Source organism: Lonchura striata, chromosome 2 (genome assembly GCF_050655825.1).
Source record: "Lonchura striata isolate lonStrDom1 chromosome 2, ASM5065582v1, whole genome shotgun sequence".
Classification (NCBI taxonomy): domain Eukaryota; kingdom Metazoa; phylum Chordata; class Aves; order Passeriformes; family Estrildidae; genus Lonchura; species Lonchura striata.
This window is the reverse complement of record NC_140704.1, coordinates 136,643,473-136,660,868: the sequence shown is the minus strand read 5'-3', so window position 1 is coordinate 136,660,868 and position 17,396 is coordinate 136,643,473. Positions and strand designations below refer to the sequence as shown.

General features: G+C 36.1%; 1 protein-coding gene across 13 annotated transcripts in view; it reads left to right on the top strand.

Moving 5' to 3' along the window:
- UBR5 (ubiquitin protein ligase E3 component n-recognin 5) overlaps positions 1–17,396 on the top strand; it is an 86,078-nt gene that overhangs the window by 21,918 nt on the left and 46,764 nt on the right. For 10 of the 13 annotated variants that reach the window (XM_085572430.1, XM_085572429.1, XM_085572428.1 and 7 more), the window contains 7 exons: positions 581–770; positions 2,444–2,603; positions 9,111–9,260; positions 11,216–11,427; positions 15,783–15,899; positions 15,979–16,089; positions 16,793–16,947. In XM_085572430.1, the coding sequence (XP_085428556.1) occupies positions 581–770; positions 2,444–2,603; positions 9,111–9,260; positions 11,216–11,427; positions 15,783–15,899; positions 15,979–16,089; positions 16,793–16,947 (1,095 nt within the window). Of the gene's footprint in view, positions 1–580; positions 771–2,443; positions 2,604–6,527; positions 6,668–9,110; positions 9,261–11,215; positions 11,428–15,782; positions 15,900–15,978; positions 16,090–16,792; positions 16,948–17,396 lie in introns of those variants that run through there. The other 3 variants (XM_085572426.1, XM_085572423.1, XM_085572431.1) reach the window with 2 other exon arrangements.

Below are 17,396 nucleotides of genomic sequence, written 5' to 3'. Positions count from 1 at the left end.
AAGTAGAGTATCTTTTGAAAACTATGCCTGAGGATCAGAGAACTATGTAGTGTAAGATTTCTTCTGCCATAGAGAAGATTACTTGCTATTTCTAGTGTAATCTTAACTATTTTCTTAATGTAAATCAAGTATCAGAATCTTTAGAAGATCTACCTAAGCATAGTGATCTTCTCTCAGAGCCACTGACAGTGAAGTTTGTGCATGTGTGCTTTTATAGCAGGGAATTGACAGATGAGTGTTAAATGTTATGTTGCTGCTACTGCTTTTAGAAAATCAGGAATTGATCCTTTTATGTGTTTATGTATGCATACATCATGCAGCTGAGTAGGAAAGAATGCAAGTTCCAGTTGGAGTACTGTTTTCTTTATTTCTTCTGCATATTTCAGAACTTTATCAGTTTCCTGGTGTTCTTGTTCTTTCTAGTTTTGAGAGTTACTTTTATAGCACTTGTCTGTGAAGTCAAGCTGCAGTATTTTTCAGGGGCTGTTTGTAAGTTATTAATAATAAAATTAAAGACTTTTGAAATAGTCCCCAAAGTATTCTGCTGTATTAACAAAAAAAAAAAATCTAAATCTTCTAGAAGTCGCTGGAATTCAGGGGTTGGTGGAAGTGGAGGAGGATCTTCTGGTAGATCATCTGCTGGAGCTCGAGACTCTCGAAGGCAGACCAGAGTTATACGCACAGGACGTGATAGAGGATCTGGACTGCTGGGGAGTCAACCACAACCAGTGATTCCAGCATCAGTCATTCCAGAGGAACTGATTTCACAGGTGTGTGAACTAGAAACTGCTTGCTGCCAAAAACTTGGAGAGTTTCTCAGAGCATGTGTACCAGAATGTGTTGTAGTAGTGCCTGTTCTCCAAGGAGTAATGGCATGCAATTGAAGAAATTGACTTTCTTTAGCTGACTTGGTTTTATTCTTAAATGTGTAGTGGAAGTGATAGACTTGGATTCTAGAATTTTCATTTTCCAAACGTCACCCAAGACAAGGTATCTTGATGGGGAAGGCCATGTTTGGTTGCAGAGGGGAGATTTAGTGAGAAAATAAAATCTTTGAGAATGGTATCAAATTAAGTTTCTTGAAGGAATGTAATAAAGGAGGGCAGATTGACATTTTTTTGTGTTTGATAGAAGGAATGATCCATTTCAGCTGTAAATGAAAGACATAAAACTTATTTATCCTCTTTAAAATACTGATAATTTTTCTTCATGGACACCTGCTTAATTTTTTATAAATGTGACTTTTATGAATGTTGGGTTTATATTGCTCTACTTCTGCCTTTTTATTCACTTAAGTCTGAAGAAGAGGTTAAGTCTGTTAAAACATTTTCCTTTGTATTTGAAGAAAAGAATACATTTAAAGTATGTGACTAGTTAATGCATTATAACTATTAGGTTAGAACTAGTTGCTGGTTGACATTTGACATACAGATGTTAGTTGCTAGGCCAAAGTTAATCTGCTTTACTTCCCTTTCTGTGATATTTTGCCTTTTTTAAAATTTTATTTTTTAGATAGTGTACTTTGTTTGCCTTTAAAATAGAAGGTGTCTAAAACATTTTTGAGATAACTTGAAAGCAGAAAAATGGGAAAGAACTTAGCAGATGGTCTGTATACTCTAGGAGGTCTCAAAAATCTGTAAACTTCTGGCATAGAAGTTTATGACAAAAAAATTTACCTTTGTGTGCTATTAGAATGTCTCCCTTTTTTCTTACTCTGTTGTGAAAATACTCAGTACTTGTGTCTTATGTTCTTTTGTTTCTGATCTTTCAAAACTCTTATCATCTCTGATATTTGGTAGAGGCTAGTCTGGAAAAACAAAGTGCTCTGAGTCCTAGGCTCAGTGGAATAAATCAGAGTTTCTTTTTTTGTGAATTCATTGCATCTGAAGTTTGGGAGGTTTTATCTGCATTTGCACTTTGTTAATAAAAACTTCAGTGTTGCAGAAAGTGCTGATGATAAGCATTTAGAAATATAATGATGAGGAAAATAGAGTCATTAAACTGGTTTTGTTTGAAGGGCAGTGGAAAGAGAAACCAGCATAAAAGGGATTGAGGTGTGGTTTTGGCACAGCAATTGATTGCCAGCTCTGTTGATTGACACACTAAGATTAAACACTTTTATAGAAACATGCAGAAACCCTCAAAACCAGATTTTACTTATTATTTAACTGCAGCATTAAACATTCCAAGAAGTAGATTCTAAGATTCAAAGATTCTGTTAGGAAATTTAGTGCCAGAGCTGGAGTTCAGTGGCCCAACTGGAAGTGAGAGAAGGCTGGATATCAAGTACATGATACTGTGAAAATTGATAGGAGCTTGTGTCTGTATGTACAGTTACTGACTTTTGATTCTTATTAGACTTTCTTTAGAATTAAGCATTTTCATATGAATAGTGGTTGGTGATCTGAGAATGACCAGTAACCAATTCACTCTGCTCTTATAGGCACAAGTTGTTTTACAAGGGAAGTCCAGAAGTATTATTATTCGAGAACTCCAACGAACAAATCTTGATGTAAACCTTGCTGTAAATAATTTGTTGAGTCGTGATGATGAAGATGGAGATGACGGGGATGACACAGCAAGTGAATCATATCTTCCTGGAGGTTTGTATCCTGCAACTTTTGATGAAAAAATGCCAGTGTGTTCTTACTTTTCTGTATTTAAGTACTGCCAGTGAGCTCTGTGCCGTGCAAGGTACGCAGCAAAGACAATTCTTGCTTATAGGAACAAAGTCTAAAAATGTATAAAACAAAAGATGGACTGGGATATCTTGAGGGATTAGGATAGCCACTGAAGAACAACTGTTGATACTGTCGTGGGGAGCATGAAAGTTATGGATTCTTTTAGGATCCCAGGCTTTGTAACACTAGCATTACTTTCATCTATTTTGCTGCTCAGTGAGATGCTGAGACTGCTGTGTGGCTTGCTCGTAAAAGCTTTCTAGTGACTTGCATGTTTTTTACTACTAACATATATTTTTAATATTCATATAAGTTTTTAGAGCAAAAATTACATGCTTTCTTAAAATCAAAAAGCCTTAATAGAGAGCAAAACACTTTACAGTGGTTACAGTTAGACTGAGGGTTTAGTCTTCATCTCAAGTTCCCCTTACAAATGCTGTTCTGGCTATAATGGCAAAATCTTGTAATATAAGTGCAGCTGTTTTTGAAATACTGCCTGTCCCATAAAATTGCTCTTTATGAAAGACTTTGAATCTTCTTTTGCATTGGCTAAATAATTTAGGCAATCTTTTCTTCCTGAGTGAACAGTTTGGAAAACAGCAGCCAAATCCAGAGTTGTGTTAGTTGCACTGCGTGAAAAGAGCATACCTGAATTCTGACTACCTGGTAGCTTTTCTTCTGTGTGTCAAAATGATGTTTTGATATTGTTCTAATGAAGGGTTGTGCTTTGGTTTTTTCTTTCTGCTCATCTGGTTCACCAGGAAGGTTCATGGGCTTCGTCCATCTTTATCTTCAGTCATGTGATTAGAGAATGTTTTTTTTTTTTAAATTTCTGCAACAAAAACTTTGCATTTCATTTTGCTTCTTTTAGTTTTAGTTGCATCTGTCAAGCGTCTTTATTTTGCTGTAGAATCAAGACTCTTTTGGTGAAAGGGGTGAAAAAGTTTTAATCTCAGTCTTACTTTTTAGTGATCAGCTTAATAACATTAGACAGATGCACTGGAGGAAGTTAATTCTCTGAAGTTTCCAAGTGTTCAAAGCACTTCTTAGTCTTAAGCATACTCAAATGCATTCCTCCAGAACTGACCTTAAGAAGATAAATCACAGTTAGGAACTTCTACTGTAAATTACTCCTTTTAACCATACTAACCAGCCTTCTGCAGCATTAATTGTTCTCTGAGTACATCTTGTGATCCTAAAGATCAATTAATAGGGACTGTCTGACAACCTGTGACTGGTGACATTTATTTGAAGGTGCCTCCAGTACAGTCTGTGAGTCTCATCAATTTGAGATAGGTAAAGTAATATGCAGAGTGTCACTATCCTCGCTGGATGTCCAAAAAAATGTTTCTCCTTGGCTTAATCTTTAAATCTTCTTCTGTGTTCAAAGTAAATTTCCTGTAAGGGATTGCAATGTCCTAAAATTAGGTTTTCCCCCTGTTTTAGCCCACAGAGAAATTGGGCTAATTTTTTACCAGTTTTTATGGGAAAAGATATGGAAATGATGACTGAAATGACACTTGATCTGTCTTAACGCCACTCTTCAAAGATGTAATTTCTGACTTGTAGAATGTGCATGCCTTCTCTGTCCTAAGTTTTACAGGTGAAAATCAGTTTGTTGCACAGAAATTAGTTTGGTATCTGAACTGTTGAGAAATCTAGCTGGACACTAGGCAGTGCTGTCATAACTCTAGTGTTGAAACATTAATTAGTAAAAATTAGCAGCTTTGCTTGTGTCATGTGACCATGCAAGCTAGTTTTCAGGAAAACCAAATGGCCAGAGAAAGTTGCCTATAGCTCTTTTTAAAAGCATTTTTTGCTCTAGAAACTTTGCAGTCTTCTTGCTTTCACTCGTCATCTCACCTCTGGATGGCCTTTTGGAACTATAACATCATCAGAGAAAACTGTGGATAACTGATAAATGCTATATGCATTCAGTTGTTAGGCTTTTGTATTGTTCCGAAAGATAAAGAACCTTTTTTAAAAATACGCCAAATTATGCTTTAAAGCTTTTTGATTCTCATTTTAAGCACAAACAAAGCAAGAAGACAGAATTTGCCTCTGGACTTTTGAAGCTCTTGCATTTCAATTAAAAGCATATGTTAATTTTGTCTTTCTGCCTTCTGAATGTCTGATGATTTGTGACTCTTAAATTTAGGGGTTACTTCTCTAAGCTTTCCAAGATAGAGAAATTTTTAAAAGCACTTTACATATAATTAAAAAACATTATATCATTAATAAGCTGAGATACTTTCCAAGTACTGTGAAATTAATATATTCTTATTTAATGGATCATAATTTTTTAATATATCCGTTGTCATGATATTATTAGTATAGTAAATGTTATGCATCTGGCTTCTTTTGAGGTAGCAAAAAATATGTTCCAATCCTTCCTGAATTCTCAAAATGTCTTAAGTGAAGAGCAAAATGTTACTTTTCTGTACAGATTGCTACAGAGTGTCTCTTAAATATTTTTTTTTTATCCAGTGTACTTTGATTTTTAGCTTCTCTAATCTAGTCTTGTTTCTTTTGTTCTATGATAGTTAGCAGAGAGGAGTGTAGGTTCATTTGTTTCATAACAAATACATAAGGAGAATAATCAAGGTAAAAATACATAGAACAAGATCATTTAGCATAGGAAAGACTCAACAGCCTCTATGAGGCTCATACCACGTTGTATTAGAGGGTTCTTTTCGGTTTTATGTTCTGTTAATAGTTGGAATAGAGGTGTTGTAGATGTTAAAAAGTTGTTTCTGCAGTTCAGAGGAGTGCGTATTTGCTCAGTAACTTCTGTGTGGTACAGTGGGTTCTCGCTAGTGGGACTTGTGAAAGGTGGGTTTGACAACATCCAGGCTGCTTTGCAGAGGGGAGAGATGGGCTGTTTTTGCAGCAGGGCTTGCTATGCTGGCTTCCAGTGAGGGGAGTGGGAACTGCAGCCTAGTGTAGGATCAGCTCAGTGATTTGCCTTTGGGCAAAACAATTAGATAATGGGGTTGGGGTTTTTTGTGGTTTTGTTGTTGTGGTTTGGTTTTCTTTGTTGTTGCGGTGTTTTTTTTTTCTCTGTTTTTGTGACCTTCACGTTGGGTAATATTTTGAATAAATATTATCTTATCCAAAATGAATTCTGGAGTTCTGTTTTAGTCTAGTTTCCTAGGAAACGAAAACAAATGTTTCTCTCCGTTCACTGTCATAGTTTTGCCAATTTAATCCAAACTTGAAAGAGGAGGAGGTACTGAACACATTGAATACTTGAATATTTCATAAAAGTGTGCAGCTCAGAAGAGGGGAGAGAACTTATGATTGCCCCCTTAAGGTAAAAGGTTTCAAGAGAGCTCTACTTGAGACTTGTGATTAGAATTGATCTAAGCAATGCCTTCAATTAATGAATCCGGTGATAATGCTATTTGAATTGCTGCTTATGTGCATACTGAAAACTAGGGTTTTTTTGGTTTGGTCTTTTTTTTTTTTTTTATGGGTTTTTTTTTTTGTTGTTGTTGTTTTGTTTTCTTTGAACTGAATATCCTTTTCCTTCCAATTTTCTTTGGTATTTAGTAGTGAATCATAGATGTTTTCTTACAAAAATAGGTTCATCAGAAGTGTCACACCTAGGTGTGAAGGGAGCAGTCTGGTTCTGGTCTAACACAGCACGAGAGATGAATGATATAATCCCATGGTATTTGTCTGAAGAGCAGGAAAATAAAGACATAGAGAATGTTTTTTTGGTCAGTTGTTTTTTTTTTTGGTTGTTGTTTTTGTTTTGTTTTGTTTTTTTTAACTCTGGATTCTTAAACTGGATGTAGCCTTGCAGTATCTGTGTTTTCACAGCGCTAAAAAAATTCCAGTGATGTTTGAAGGGGAGTGGATTTGGCTCCTATCCCTACTGGTTTTAGCACCTTTCTTTGCTGATATAGAAAATGGAAGAAGGGGGATCTCTTTCAGAAATACTGGAAGAAAATTAAAATCTGATTTGAAGCTGAAATAAGAGGGTAAGAAAAGGCTTCATTTCGTTACTCATCTTAATGCGTATTTAGCCCAAAGCCACCTAGTTTTGGTTCTTACGTCTGATACTTGAATTTTTACCCTTTTGTTTTTTGGAAACACAGCTAAAGTCAAGATGCCTGACCTGGTGGAAGGTGTGTGTGTGTATGTCGCAAGTTAGTGTGTGTTTTCTGTCAAGAGGATTTCTTACGTAGCTTGCCTTAAAAAAACCAGTATTGTCCATTTTGAATGAGGGTGGAAGGTTCTTTTCTGTACTGGGCAATTTGGTTCCTAGAAAGAGATCAGAATTATTTGCAGTTTATTTTCCTGGATACTGACCAGAAGATATCAAAACTAGTTGCTAGACTATGGAGGGGTTGGAGCTTACCTAGGAAAAGATGGTTGTGGGATGAGGGAGAAGGGAGCAGTATGTCAATATTGAGAAATACAATAGAATTTCGTCTGTGTTCGCAGCTCTGAAAGTCTGTTACTTACAAGTTGGCACTGAAGGTGAGGTGTACTGCAACTTCATAGTTGTGAAAAGCCAGTAGCAGGAAGGATAAGGGTACTCTAAGTGATCTGAATTGTTTTAGATAGAGCTTTTTTGCCAAATGTGAATTTTCTTTTAAGATTTCCAAGCAATCTGTTATGGATGACTTCCTAAAGTGTACTGTGTGAACTATGGAGTCCCAGATGATGTGCTTTTAGAAGCACAGCCTACACTTAAGTGGATTACCTAATTAATGCAAAAAGCATTTATGTAGGTCTTGCCTTCAACCCACTGTGCTCACTGGTTTGCAGCACTGTTTTTCTGTGGACAGTCGGTGGCATGTGTTACATTTCCTAAAGATGAGAGTTTAGAAATACAAGGGTGAATATTCTGATGTGCAGGCATATGAAAGTCTTAAGTGAATTAATACTTCTGGCTCCTTTTTAGTTTTTTGATACCCTCTACTTCCGGTTCCTCCCTCCAATTCATTCCAGACACTGAGAAAAAGACCCATAATAATCAGATTCTGCTGTCAAAAATGCTTGTTTTCTAGCCACTGTTTTGTTTTATGCTTATGAGATGAAGGCTGAGAATTGGATGTGCAGAAATTCTGCATGCTCCTTCTAGGTTTCCTGAAGGGAGTCTGTCTATAGCCTCACAAGAGTTTAGCAGGTGCTTTAAGCTTATGAGGTTGTCCTCCTGCCATAAGGCACTATCCTGCCATTCCCTCCCATAGGGGTGAGATTTTTGGGCCTGAATGGGCTACTGAAACCTAATCTTGGGAGGCTGATTTTTTTTTTAAAGTCATATTTGCTTGAAGGTTTGGGAAGGGCAGAGCTATTTCCTTTGGCAGCAAGCAGTAGGGTCTGGTCAGCTTTGCAGCATGTGGTGAAGCTCCACCTTTGGGGCTCTGATTATTCCATTAAGTCAGTTTGAAAATCCATCTGCACCTTACTTCTAAACCCAGTGAATTTCTGTTTCAAGCCAGGTGAATGCACTAGTTGTAGATTTAGAAATCCACCCTTGTCCCAAGGAGGTGCCTGCCACAGGGATAAAGGAGGGAAGTAGGACTGCCCTTCTGTAGCAAGATAGTGGCCAGGTTCAGTAGTCTTGGCAGTTCATATTGCTGGCCATCAATATCTCGCATGAATTTCCAGCAGCCTTTTTTGTGTGTGGATGGAAGGTTTAGTTTAGTTAATGGATGAGATTGTTTTGCATTTTAATGATGATCATTATTCCAGGGAAACGGAAGTTTTCTCACATAGAAGCTAGGGCAGTCGCAGTATTTAATTTAAGTTCAACCTTTAGGTTTGGTTGGGTCTTTTTTTTAAGCTGCATGGTATTAAAACATAGTGCTTTTTCCAGATAACTGTTGTTGTTCATGTAGCTGCCATTTAAAGCTTTGTATTGAGAGCTGCAAGTTGCTAGCTTGTGAATTAAATGAGTACATCATTCTCTGATAGAAACATTGCATGGAGAAAGTTGCAATCTTTGGCATCAAAGATGTGGCTGTGTGAAGGCTGCCTTTCTCCATCAGCTCTGTCCTCCCTTCATTCTAGGTCAACTTGGAGTTCTGCATCACATGCATGAGTGTGTGTGCACATGTGTGTATATGTCTCTATCTTACTTTAGTGCTTTGTTCTTTCAAGTGACAGTCAAATGTTTGAATTTCTGGAATATAGAACAATATGTTTTGGGAAAGTCTTGTTTGGGAAATGTAGTTAGGTAAGTGACAGGGCAGTTTTTGCAGGGAAGCTGGTTTTTGCTCACTAGTTCGCCAAGCTTGATTGTAAATGTGGCTGCATAGGAGGCACATGAGTTTGCACTGGTGAATCTGAAGAGCAGAAATTCAATTAATAGATAGGATTTTTTTTGTTTTGATATTTGTTTAGTTGATGGTCTCTCTAGATTATGTTTTAAGTAGCTGATTATTCACTTAAGACCCTTGTCTCCTCTTATAGAGGATCTTATGTCTCTTCTGGATGCTGACATACATTCTGCTCACCCAAGTGTCATTATTGATGCTGATGCTATGTTTTCAGAAGATATTAGTTACTTTGGTTATCCATCCTTTCGGCGCTCATCACTTTCCAGGCTAGGCTCATCCAGAGGTAATTTTGCATCTTTTTTTCTTTGTAATAACTAGTTTGCTGTGGAAAAAGCTAGTGATAGTACACACTGGTGGTTTAGATGCTCATTTAATGTGAAAGTAGACTGTGATATGTTGTCAAATACAGAGTAGACAAGTAGACTGCTGCTCATCAAAATTATTAATGAATTCTGACTGTTAGCAGGTAAGTTCTGCAACAACATTAGAAGTCTTATATTAAAAATGTAATTGTTGATCATTGCAAGGTATTATAAAATTATTGCATGTTAAGTTTATTTTAAACTGTAGTAGTATATGTACCTACTAATGCAGATGGCAATACAAATATATAATTCGACTCAAAAAATAGTAATGATCAATGACATGCAGCATTCTTAATACTTTCTTGTTTTCTTCTTCTTTTTTCTTTCTTTTGGGTTGCTTTTTGTACACTTTTCTTCACATTTCCTTAGTTGTTCCATGACAGAATTTACTGTAACAGAATGAGGAACTTTAGATAACAAGGAGAGAGAAGAAATCTAAATTTTACTTTTTTGAAGCATTTTTATAGTTGGATAAGGAGAACTACTGGCAGGTGATAAAAACCTCCTTCAGCAGTGTTAGGTCATTTTTTCTTTTAAGCATTATACACATGAAAAATTTATGACAGACCATGCAGCAATTTCTTATCTTTTTGAGGCTGTTGCCACACATACCTAGAGTATTTCCAAACTGTTAATCCAATCTCTGGTGTGATTGTTTATTTAGTACAGTTTTGTTGCCTTTCATGAACATATTTTAATATATTAATTGCTGAACATGTAAGTTTCTGTTACAAAATTATTATAACAGGGGTCAATGTGATGTTTGCTAGAAAGTAAGTACGGTACTTATATGAATACATCTGTAAGACAGGCTGTCGTGTTTGGCTTATGTAAAAACTTTCCCATTTGTCTAATACAGCAAAAGACCCAAGACTTGGTGTAATCCATTGAAACTATGAGATAATAATGCAGTCATCTCGTATATGTAGTTCCAGTTGATTTTTGTGAGCATAAGTGAGGTACTTCATAGGTTAAATGCATTTATGTGCATGTGCAAATATTCAGCATCTAACTCCTTATAAATTCCTTTTTTCTTTTCCTTTTCTAAGGTTATTCTATGTAAGAGGTTATTCTATATAAGATGTTACCACGAATTCCATAGTCCTTGTTTTCCATGCATAGTTGACTTGTGGAAAGTTAGTTTGATTACCTGATTTAAATAATTTTTCTGCATGAACGAACTGCAGAGTACTGGCTTTAGACAGTTTATAGGCCAGTTGGAGGGCAAGCATTTTGGTAAGGAACATTTTTCTGTGAGGATCCTTTTAAAAACTTGTCTGACTCTTGAAAAGTTTTCATTTAATCTACTCAAAGCAGATACACTTTTAATTTATTAAATCCAGTCCTATAGAATATTGCTTTAAACAAAAGGGGTTGGATTATCAAACATGTATGAGAGCTTTTTTTAATGCTTTCTTTGACCTTTTCAAATTACTGTTTTTTCTGGAAAAGTTGCTGTGAAACTCTCTAATAAATACTCTTTTTTTGGTTTGCATAAAGCTATCTGACAGACTGTATAGACTTAAGAGTCTTCTATTGTTGTAATTACACTGATAAAACTACAAAACTGCATATTGTACTAGAAAACTTTAAATAGAAATGTTTAATGTATTTGGCCTCTTAGGATGTAAGTGAAATTTCTCTAGCATTTTTTCATAGTACACAAAACTGTAAGCCTTTATTTCTAGCTTATTTTATGTTTAGCGATTCTAAAGTACATTTCTTGTATGAGTAAATATATTGAATGTTGCATGTCAGGACTATATTTTTAATCTGTGTGAGTAGATTAAACTGCTGTTAGTTGCATCCTAAAGGGTCTTTACTAGAGAGTGGCTTACTTTTATCCCACTGGTGTGACCCAATTGCATACCAGTTCTCCTTCTTCCCTTAGAGAGAGACTCTGAGCTGTTGCGTGAACGTGAGTCCGTTTTACGTTTGCGTGAACGAAGGTGGCTTGATGGAGCCTCATTTGATAATGAAAGAGGCTCAACAAGTAAGGAAGGGGAACCAAACCTGGACAAGAAGAATACACCTGTTCAAAGTCCTGTTTCTTTAGGAGAAGACTTGCAGTGGTGGCCAGATAAGGTATGGAATTGTTTACTCTATTATTTGCATGCTGTGCAATTGATCTGTTTATTTTTTTTCTGAATAAATACTGTGAGTTGCCTTTTTGACTATGATGTCTTAGTTTTGTGAGATAATGTAATAAAGCATATTCCTTATTATACACTTAGTTTAATTACACACAATCATTGGCACCCTTACAGCTGCACTTCTGTTACTACTGTTTCAATTTTCTTCTCTGTGTATTTTCAAGATACTGCTGTAGATCATGAAGCTTAGGGTTTTCTCCTTCTTTTATTTATTTGGGTGCTCAAGGCATTTAATTGCCAGTAGGAAACTCATGAAACAATCTAAACTATGCTTCATCAAGGCAGCATTTTTTGATAAGCATTATTTTTCCTAGAGACACTTTCAGTTTGAGTGGATTGGCCTTTTAAACTACAGTAGTAAAAATTTGCGTTTATTTGCAGTTGTGTTTTGAGTTGATCAGTAACTTGGTTGCTCCTTCAAAATCCTTTGGCTTTGATTAGCTGTTTTTCTTTATAACCTTAATTCCATTTCCAAGGCAAGAAGTAATAACTGCAGGAGATAAAAGTAGTAGAAACACTAGCTATATGTTGGTAATGGAATATCTGTGGTCATTATCTTTGTGAACTACCTAAATGTTTGGGGAGATGAGTTTTTAAAAACCTAAATAAAATAAAACCCAAACCAACCAACCAAACCAAAAAGCTTCCTAAGTAATGGAAGTGATCATCTATGTTTAGTAGACCAAATTTCATTGACTTGATCTAGTGTTCCCATTTCTGTCTGTCCATGGGATCTGTGAGGTTGCTTTTTTGATCAGTCACACTTTCTCACACTTTCTCTGTCTCTGTTCATTTCAGACTAAATCTAGATAGAAAGTTTGAAAACAGATGTGAATGTAGAGGCTTATTTCTGCTAACAGCAGCACGACTTTAGATGCAATAGTCGTCTTCTGAGCATTCAGACTGAGGAATTGACATCTAAAAAGAATGTTTATCTAGTAGTTGCTCTCTACCAGATATTTTACGTCTAAAGTGTTTTTCCTTTGTTTGTTTTGGGTTTGTTGTTGGTTTTGTTTTGTTTTTCCTTATCTATTAACATTGAACTTCTCTGTCAGGCAAAGTTGGCAGCTTTTGTCTCCCTAGCTTAGAATGAGAAAATCTAGCTTGGTAGAGGCACATTCCAGGAATTTAACATCAGTGAATAAATTTAGTTTAAATTTGGAATACTGACTCATCATCTTTGTTTTGGTAATGTTACTATGGCCATTATTACTAGTGTGGGGTTCTTTTGTTTGTTTTGCTGTGATACCTAACTGGATGCCTGTGCAGTTTATATATACTGAACTGCTTCCCACTTACCTGTTTGCATATGCACTCATATAAACCCCAGCTTCCGTGCTGCCAGTTAAATGAAGGTGTCTTACTGGAAAGGCCTTCCTTTTTATTCAAAAGTAATTAAACTTTCTATCATTTCTTTCAGCTGAACATTCATAAGAAATAGTTCTGTGTCTTTTCCTTCTGTAACAGAAGTTGTTGTCATGAATTTTTGTTGGTAGTATTTTCCAACAGAAATTCTTCAGGGGGAAAATCCTGAGGGAGATGGTTTAGCAGAGAGGTCAGTTCATATGTTTCTTCCATTTTGGAAAATAGGAAGGGGGTTTTGAAAGATTACTGGAAAAGACAGTAAGCTAGGGGGCAAGTGAAAGCACACCAGTCATGTTTGTTTTTCATTATTTTGACCTCTAGCATTTGGGACAAAACTCTGTAGAAGGCTGTGATGAAGGTGGTTAACTTTTGTTTGTGGGAGGTGAATTACCAACCTGGGAGGCATGGGTGAAACTTTAGGAAAGCTGATCGTGCTCCCAAGTGCATCAGTTTCACCAGCAGTCTGAGAATGACAGTGTATAGACATGTGTTGCTCAGGTACTGAATTTTCTCCACCAAATAAACTTCAGCAACTACTGAAGTACATTCTTCTGATATTTGGAATCTTGTTACACTGTAGTACTGTCAGTCTGCACTTGCACTGTATCAACTGTGTGCCACATGTATCAGAGCCATGTGTATTGGAGTGTAGTAATGGCAAGTCGGGCTGGTCTTTCCCTGCTTGATTGTAATTTAGGTGCAAACCAAGCCTTTAGTATTTTCTAATAGGTCTGTTCTGCTTGAGATACCAAGATTTTGTCAGTAGCCTGCATCATCTTAATGTGCGTTAATTTCCCTGGTCTGAAATCAGGATTTGTAGTTGAACAGGAGTCTCAGGTTTACAGAAACAGAGCTGTTGTGTTGTTCTTGCATCTTTGACACCCTTACAGCTGCACTTCTGTTACTAGTGTTTTAATTTTCTTCTCTTTGTATTTTCAAGATACTTTGGGCAGTTTGTTGAATGGCCCTCTGGAGGTGAATGCAACATTGATCCTGAAGCACTTAGGTCACAACTGCTAATATTTTGATGGAAGGGAGAGAAAAAATTTGATTGGCAGGTCTCTCTAATATTCAGCTTCTGGTACAAAGCAGATTGTTTTTAAAAGATATGATATCAAGATGAAAAGTCAAAATGAGAGTGTCTTGGAGCAAAAAATATTTGCTTTTCCTACTCAACTCTGAGGCATTAGGCCAGCTAACTTCTGAAGATTCATGTATGCTGATGAAGTAGAGATGCATCTCATTAGACTACAGTAGGTTCTGATGACAGTTCTTTCTCAGAATGTGCAATGTTTATGCCATGGCATGTATTAATAGTCATGACATGGATTAGTATTTGTGTTACTTCTTTGCTATGTTGGTAGATGCCCTCCAGAACAAAATAGTTCTCTAATGATTTAATGAACTCTAGAGACTCTTATCAGGTTATGAAAGAGAATTGCTTATGATTGCTTCTATCCTTTCCTCCTGCTGCTTTTCTTTTTCCCAAAATATTGGTGAGCATTTGGTAAGAGCTGTACTGAATTCATTCTGTACTGAATGAATCCTGTGTCACTTAAGGACACATTCACGTCTTTTGGAACACACATTTCTGGGCATGAAAACAGTAAAACAAAAAATAGTGTAAATCCAGATGTACCAAACTAAAAATGTTTCCACTTTTAAATTTCTGTGGTGAAAAGTCTCCTAATTTAGAGGATAGGTAAATGTACTGGATAATGGGACTTTTTTATTGGCTGACGGAGTTCAGTTTCCCCTCCGATGGCTGAAGTACTTAAACATGGTGTATTGTAATCTGAGAGTCAGTTAAAGGTACTAATCTGGGGAGATAACCACTGCAGAGAAGACAAGGTATCATCTTTCAGATCTATTTTTTCTCTCAGATCAGGGTTTTTTTTCATTTTTTTGTGAAGCTGTAAGTGGAAGAAAAATTTGAGTTATTAGTAGAATGGAACTTCAGAAGGAACATGTTTGTCCTATAGTTGCACTTGCTGAGGAGTGGTGAAATGTTACAAATGTTTCTCAGTAAACAGAATTTAATGTTTTGTGAAATCACTCAAATTATCTGCAGTTTGAGATCAGTTTCAATGCAAGGAGGAACAGGAATTTTTAAAAGTGAGGTTGTAACATTGTATAGTTGCATTGATACATTACCCAATCTAAGAGGGAGGACATCTGAGGCCCCTGTAGGTATATGATGAAGCAAATAAACAAACTGATGCTATGTAAGTAGTAGAAAAACACCATATGAGTTTTGATAAAATACTGAAAAGGAGAAAAGGGCAAGAGGAATAATGAAGAATTAGAAACTCTTCCAGCATGTCAGGTTATAATGATGCATTATTGAGACATAGCATGCCAATTTTTTTAAAACTTGACATTTTTTGTTTGCCGTTACTTACTTTCAGAAGTGCAAGATAAGAGTGGTTTAACTGATGAAACAATGAATTTGATAATTGATTTCTTGGGTAGCTTGGAAGATATATTCCTGACTATACTTAGTAATGGAATAGTGGAATTATGTTGCTTTTTTGTTAATTTCAAACAGCCAGAATTTCAAGCAGAATGTTTTTCAATGTCACAAGTCAAGAGATCTCATCTCTAATTTTATGAGCAGTGTTGTGCTCTTAAAGCACCATGTAAGCTCTTAATAAACCATACAAGTTAATTGCCATGTGTATGTTCTTGCTAAAGGTCTTGGAAATAATACCTTTCTTTATTCCCTTGCTTCATCAGAAACAATGATGTTTTGTGTGAAGAGACATGCTGATCTTGAGACAATCTGGATATATCTTTATTTTCAGGTTTAGCATTCAGGGATGCTCTGAAAAAAAATTTCAAGGTCATTTTTTTGCATTTATATGTTTTTATAGATGCATTTATAATATCATTGTCTTAGACTTCATATTTCTGTGCTTGTAGGATGGAACAAAGTTTATTTCTATTGGAGCTCTATATTCTGAGCTCGTGGCTGTTAGCAGTAAAGGAGAACTCTATCAGTGGAAGTGGAGTGAATCAGAACCTTACAGAAATGCACAGGTACTGTATAGCTTTAAATATTCCCCTTCAGAATTATTTATATGCTTTGAATATCTAAAATACTTTTTTGTTTCTGAAGAATCCTTCGCTACATCATCCACGAGCCATGTTCTTGGGGTTAACCAATGAAAAGATTGTGCTTCTTTCTGCAAATAGTATTAGAGCAACTGTTGCCACGGAAAATAACAAGGTATGAAATGTTTGCTGGCTGCTGAATTTGACAAAGCCGGGTTTTCTTCAATTGCTTGCAGTGTAGTGTAGAGTTGTTGTTTCTTCAGCTTCATCTGCACCAGAAAGTACTCAATTCATTTGCTCATTCCTTTCCTTTCCTCCCCATGAAATGCAACAAGTTTTTAAAAAAGATATCTATCAGATTTAGAGTTGCAACAGTGAAAAGGTTGCCTGATTATATGAAGTGCTTGACTTTTTGCTGTTAGAGTAGAAACTGACTCTGGTTTGAGACTAGAGAAGCTTGTTAATGTTCTGTAGAGATTTAGTAGAAAAACTAGACATTGACACTTTCAGTGATGTAAAGTAAGTTAGCTAAATATGCTTTTCAGTTTAGTTAGAGTGAACTTTAAATTGATTTGGTAAAGATACCAGCACATTCATATACTTTATGACAGGTTTCTTGTTTTTTTTTTCAACCTTTTTTGTTAAGGTTGAGGAAATAAAGGGGAAAGCAATTCTGGAATGCTCTCTTCTGGGGAAAGAAAGGTGGTAGGGGATAAGTTTCCGAGGAATATAATTGTTTATTTGTTTTGTGATACATTTTTCCCCCCATTCCAAAACCAGTAAATATTACATTAAAGATGCAACTGATGTTCCACTTTTCTTTTTCTTTTTTTTTTTTCCCTCTACCTTCTCTGTTCCTTTCTTTCCTTCTCCCTTAGGTTGCTACATGGGTAGATGAAACTTTAAGCTCTGTAGCCTCTAAATTAGAACACACTGCACAGACATACTCAGAGCTTCAGGGAGAACGGATTGTTTCTTTACATTGTTGTGCTCTTTACACATGTGCTCAACTAGAGAACAACTTGTATTGGTGGTAAGTAAATACTGTGTGTGTGTACAACAGTTTGGATGTTCTGCATGTCTTCATGTCTCTGGCTCCAAGAAGCATTGCAAAACTACTGAACCACCATTGTTCTGAGTTTGGTAAATCTGCTCTTGATCTTAGGTTCCCTTTATAAAATATATTTATTGTCTTTTTTAATGCCTAAAGATTTTGGATCCAGTTATGACATTTGTAACAGAATAAGGTCATTCTTTTAGGAGATGTGTGTAAGTGCTTTAGCATTCAGATCTATCAGTACTACACAGGATCAGAAAATAATCATCTCTATGCCTTTTGGGTCTTTCAGATTATAAATATGGAACAAACTTACTCACGTATGAGGTTGATGTTCCTTGGTCTCACTCTGTTAGAAGATTTGGTCTGTTAGTTTGTGGTCTAAATCTTAAAGAAGGGGGAAATAACATCAAACGCTCCCTCTG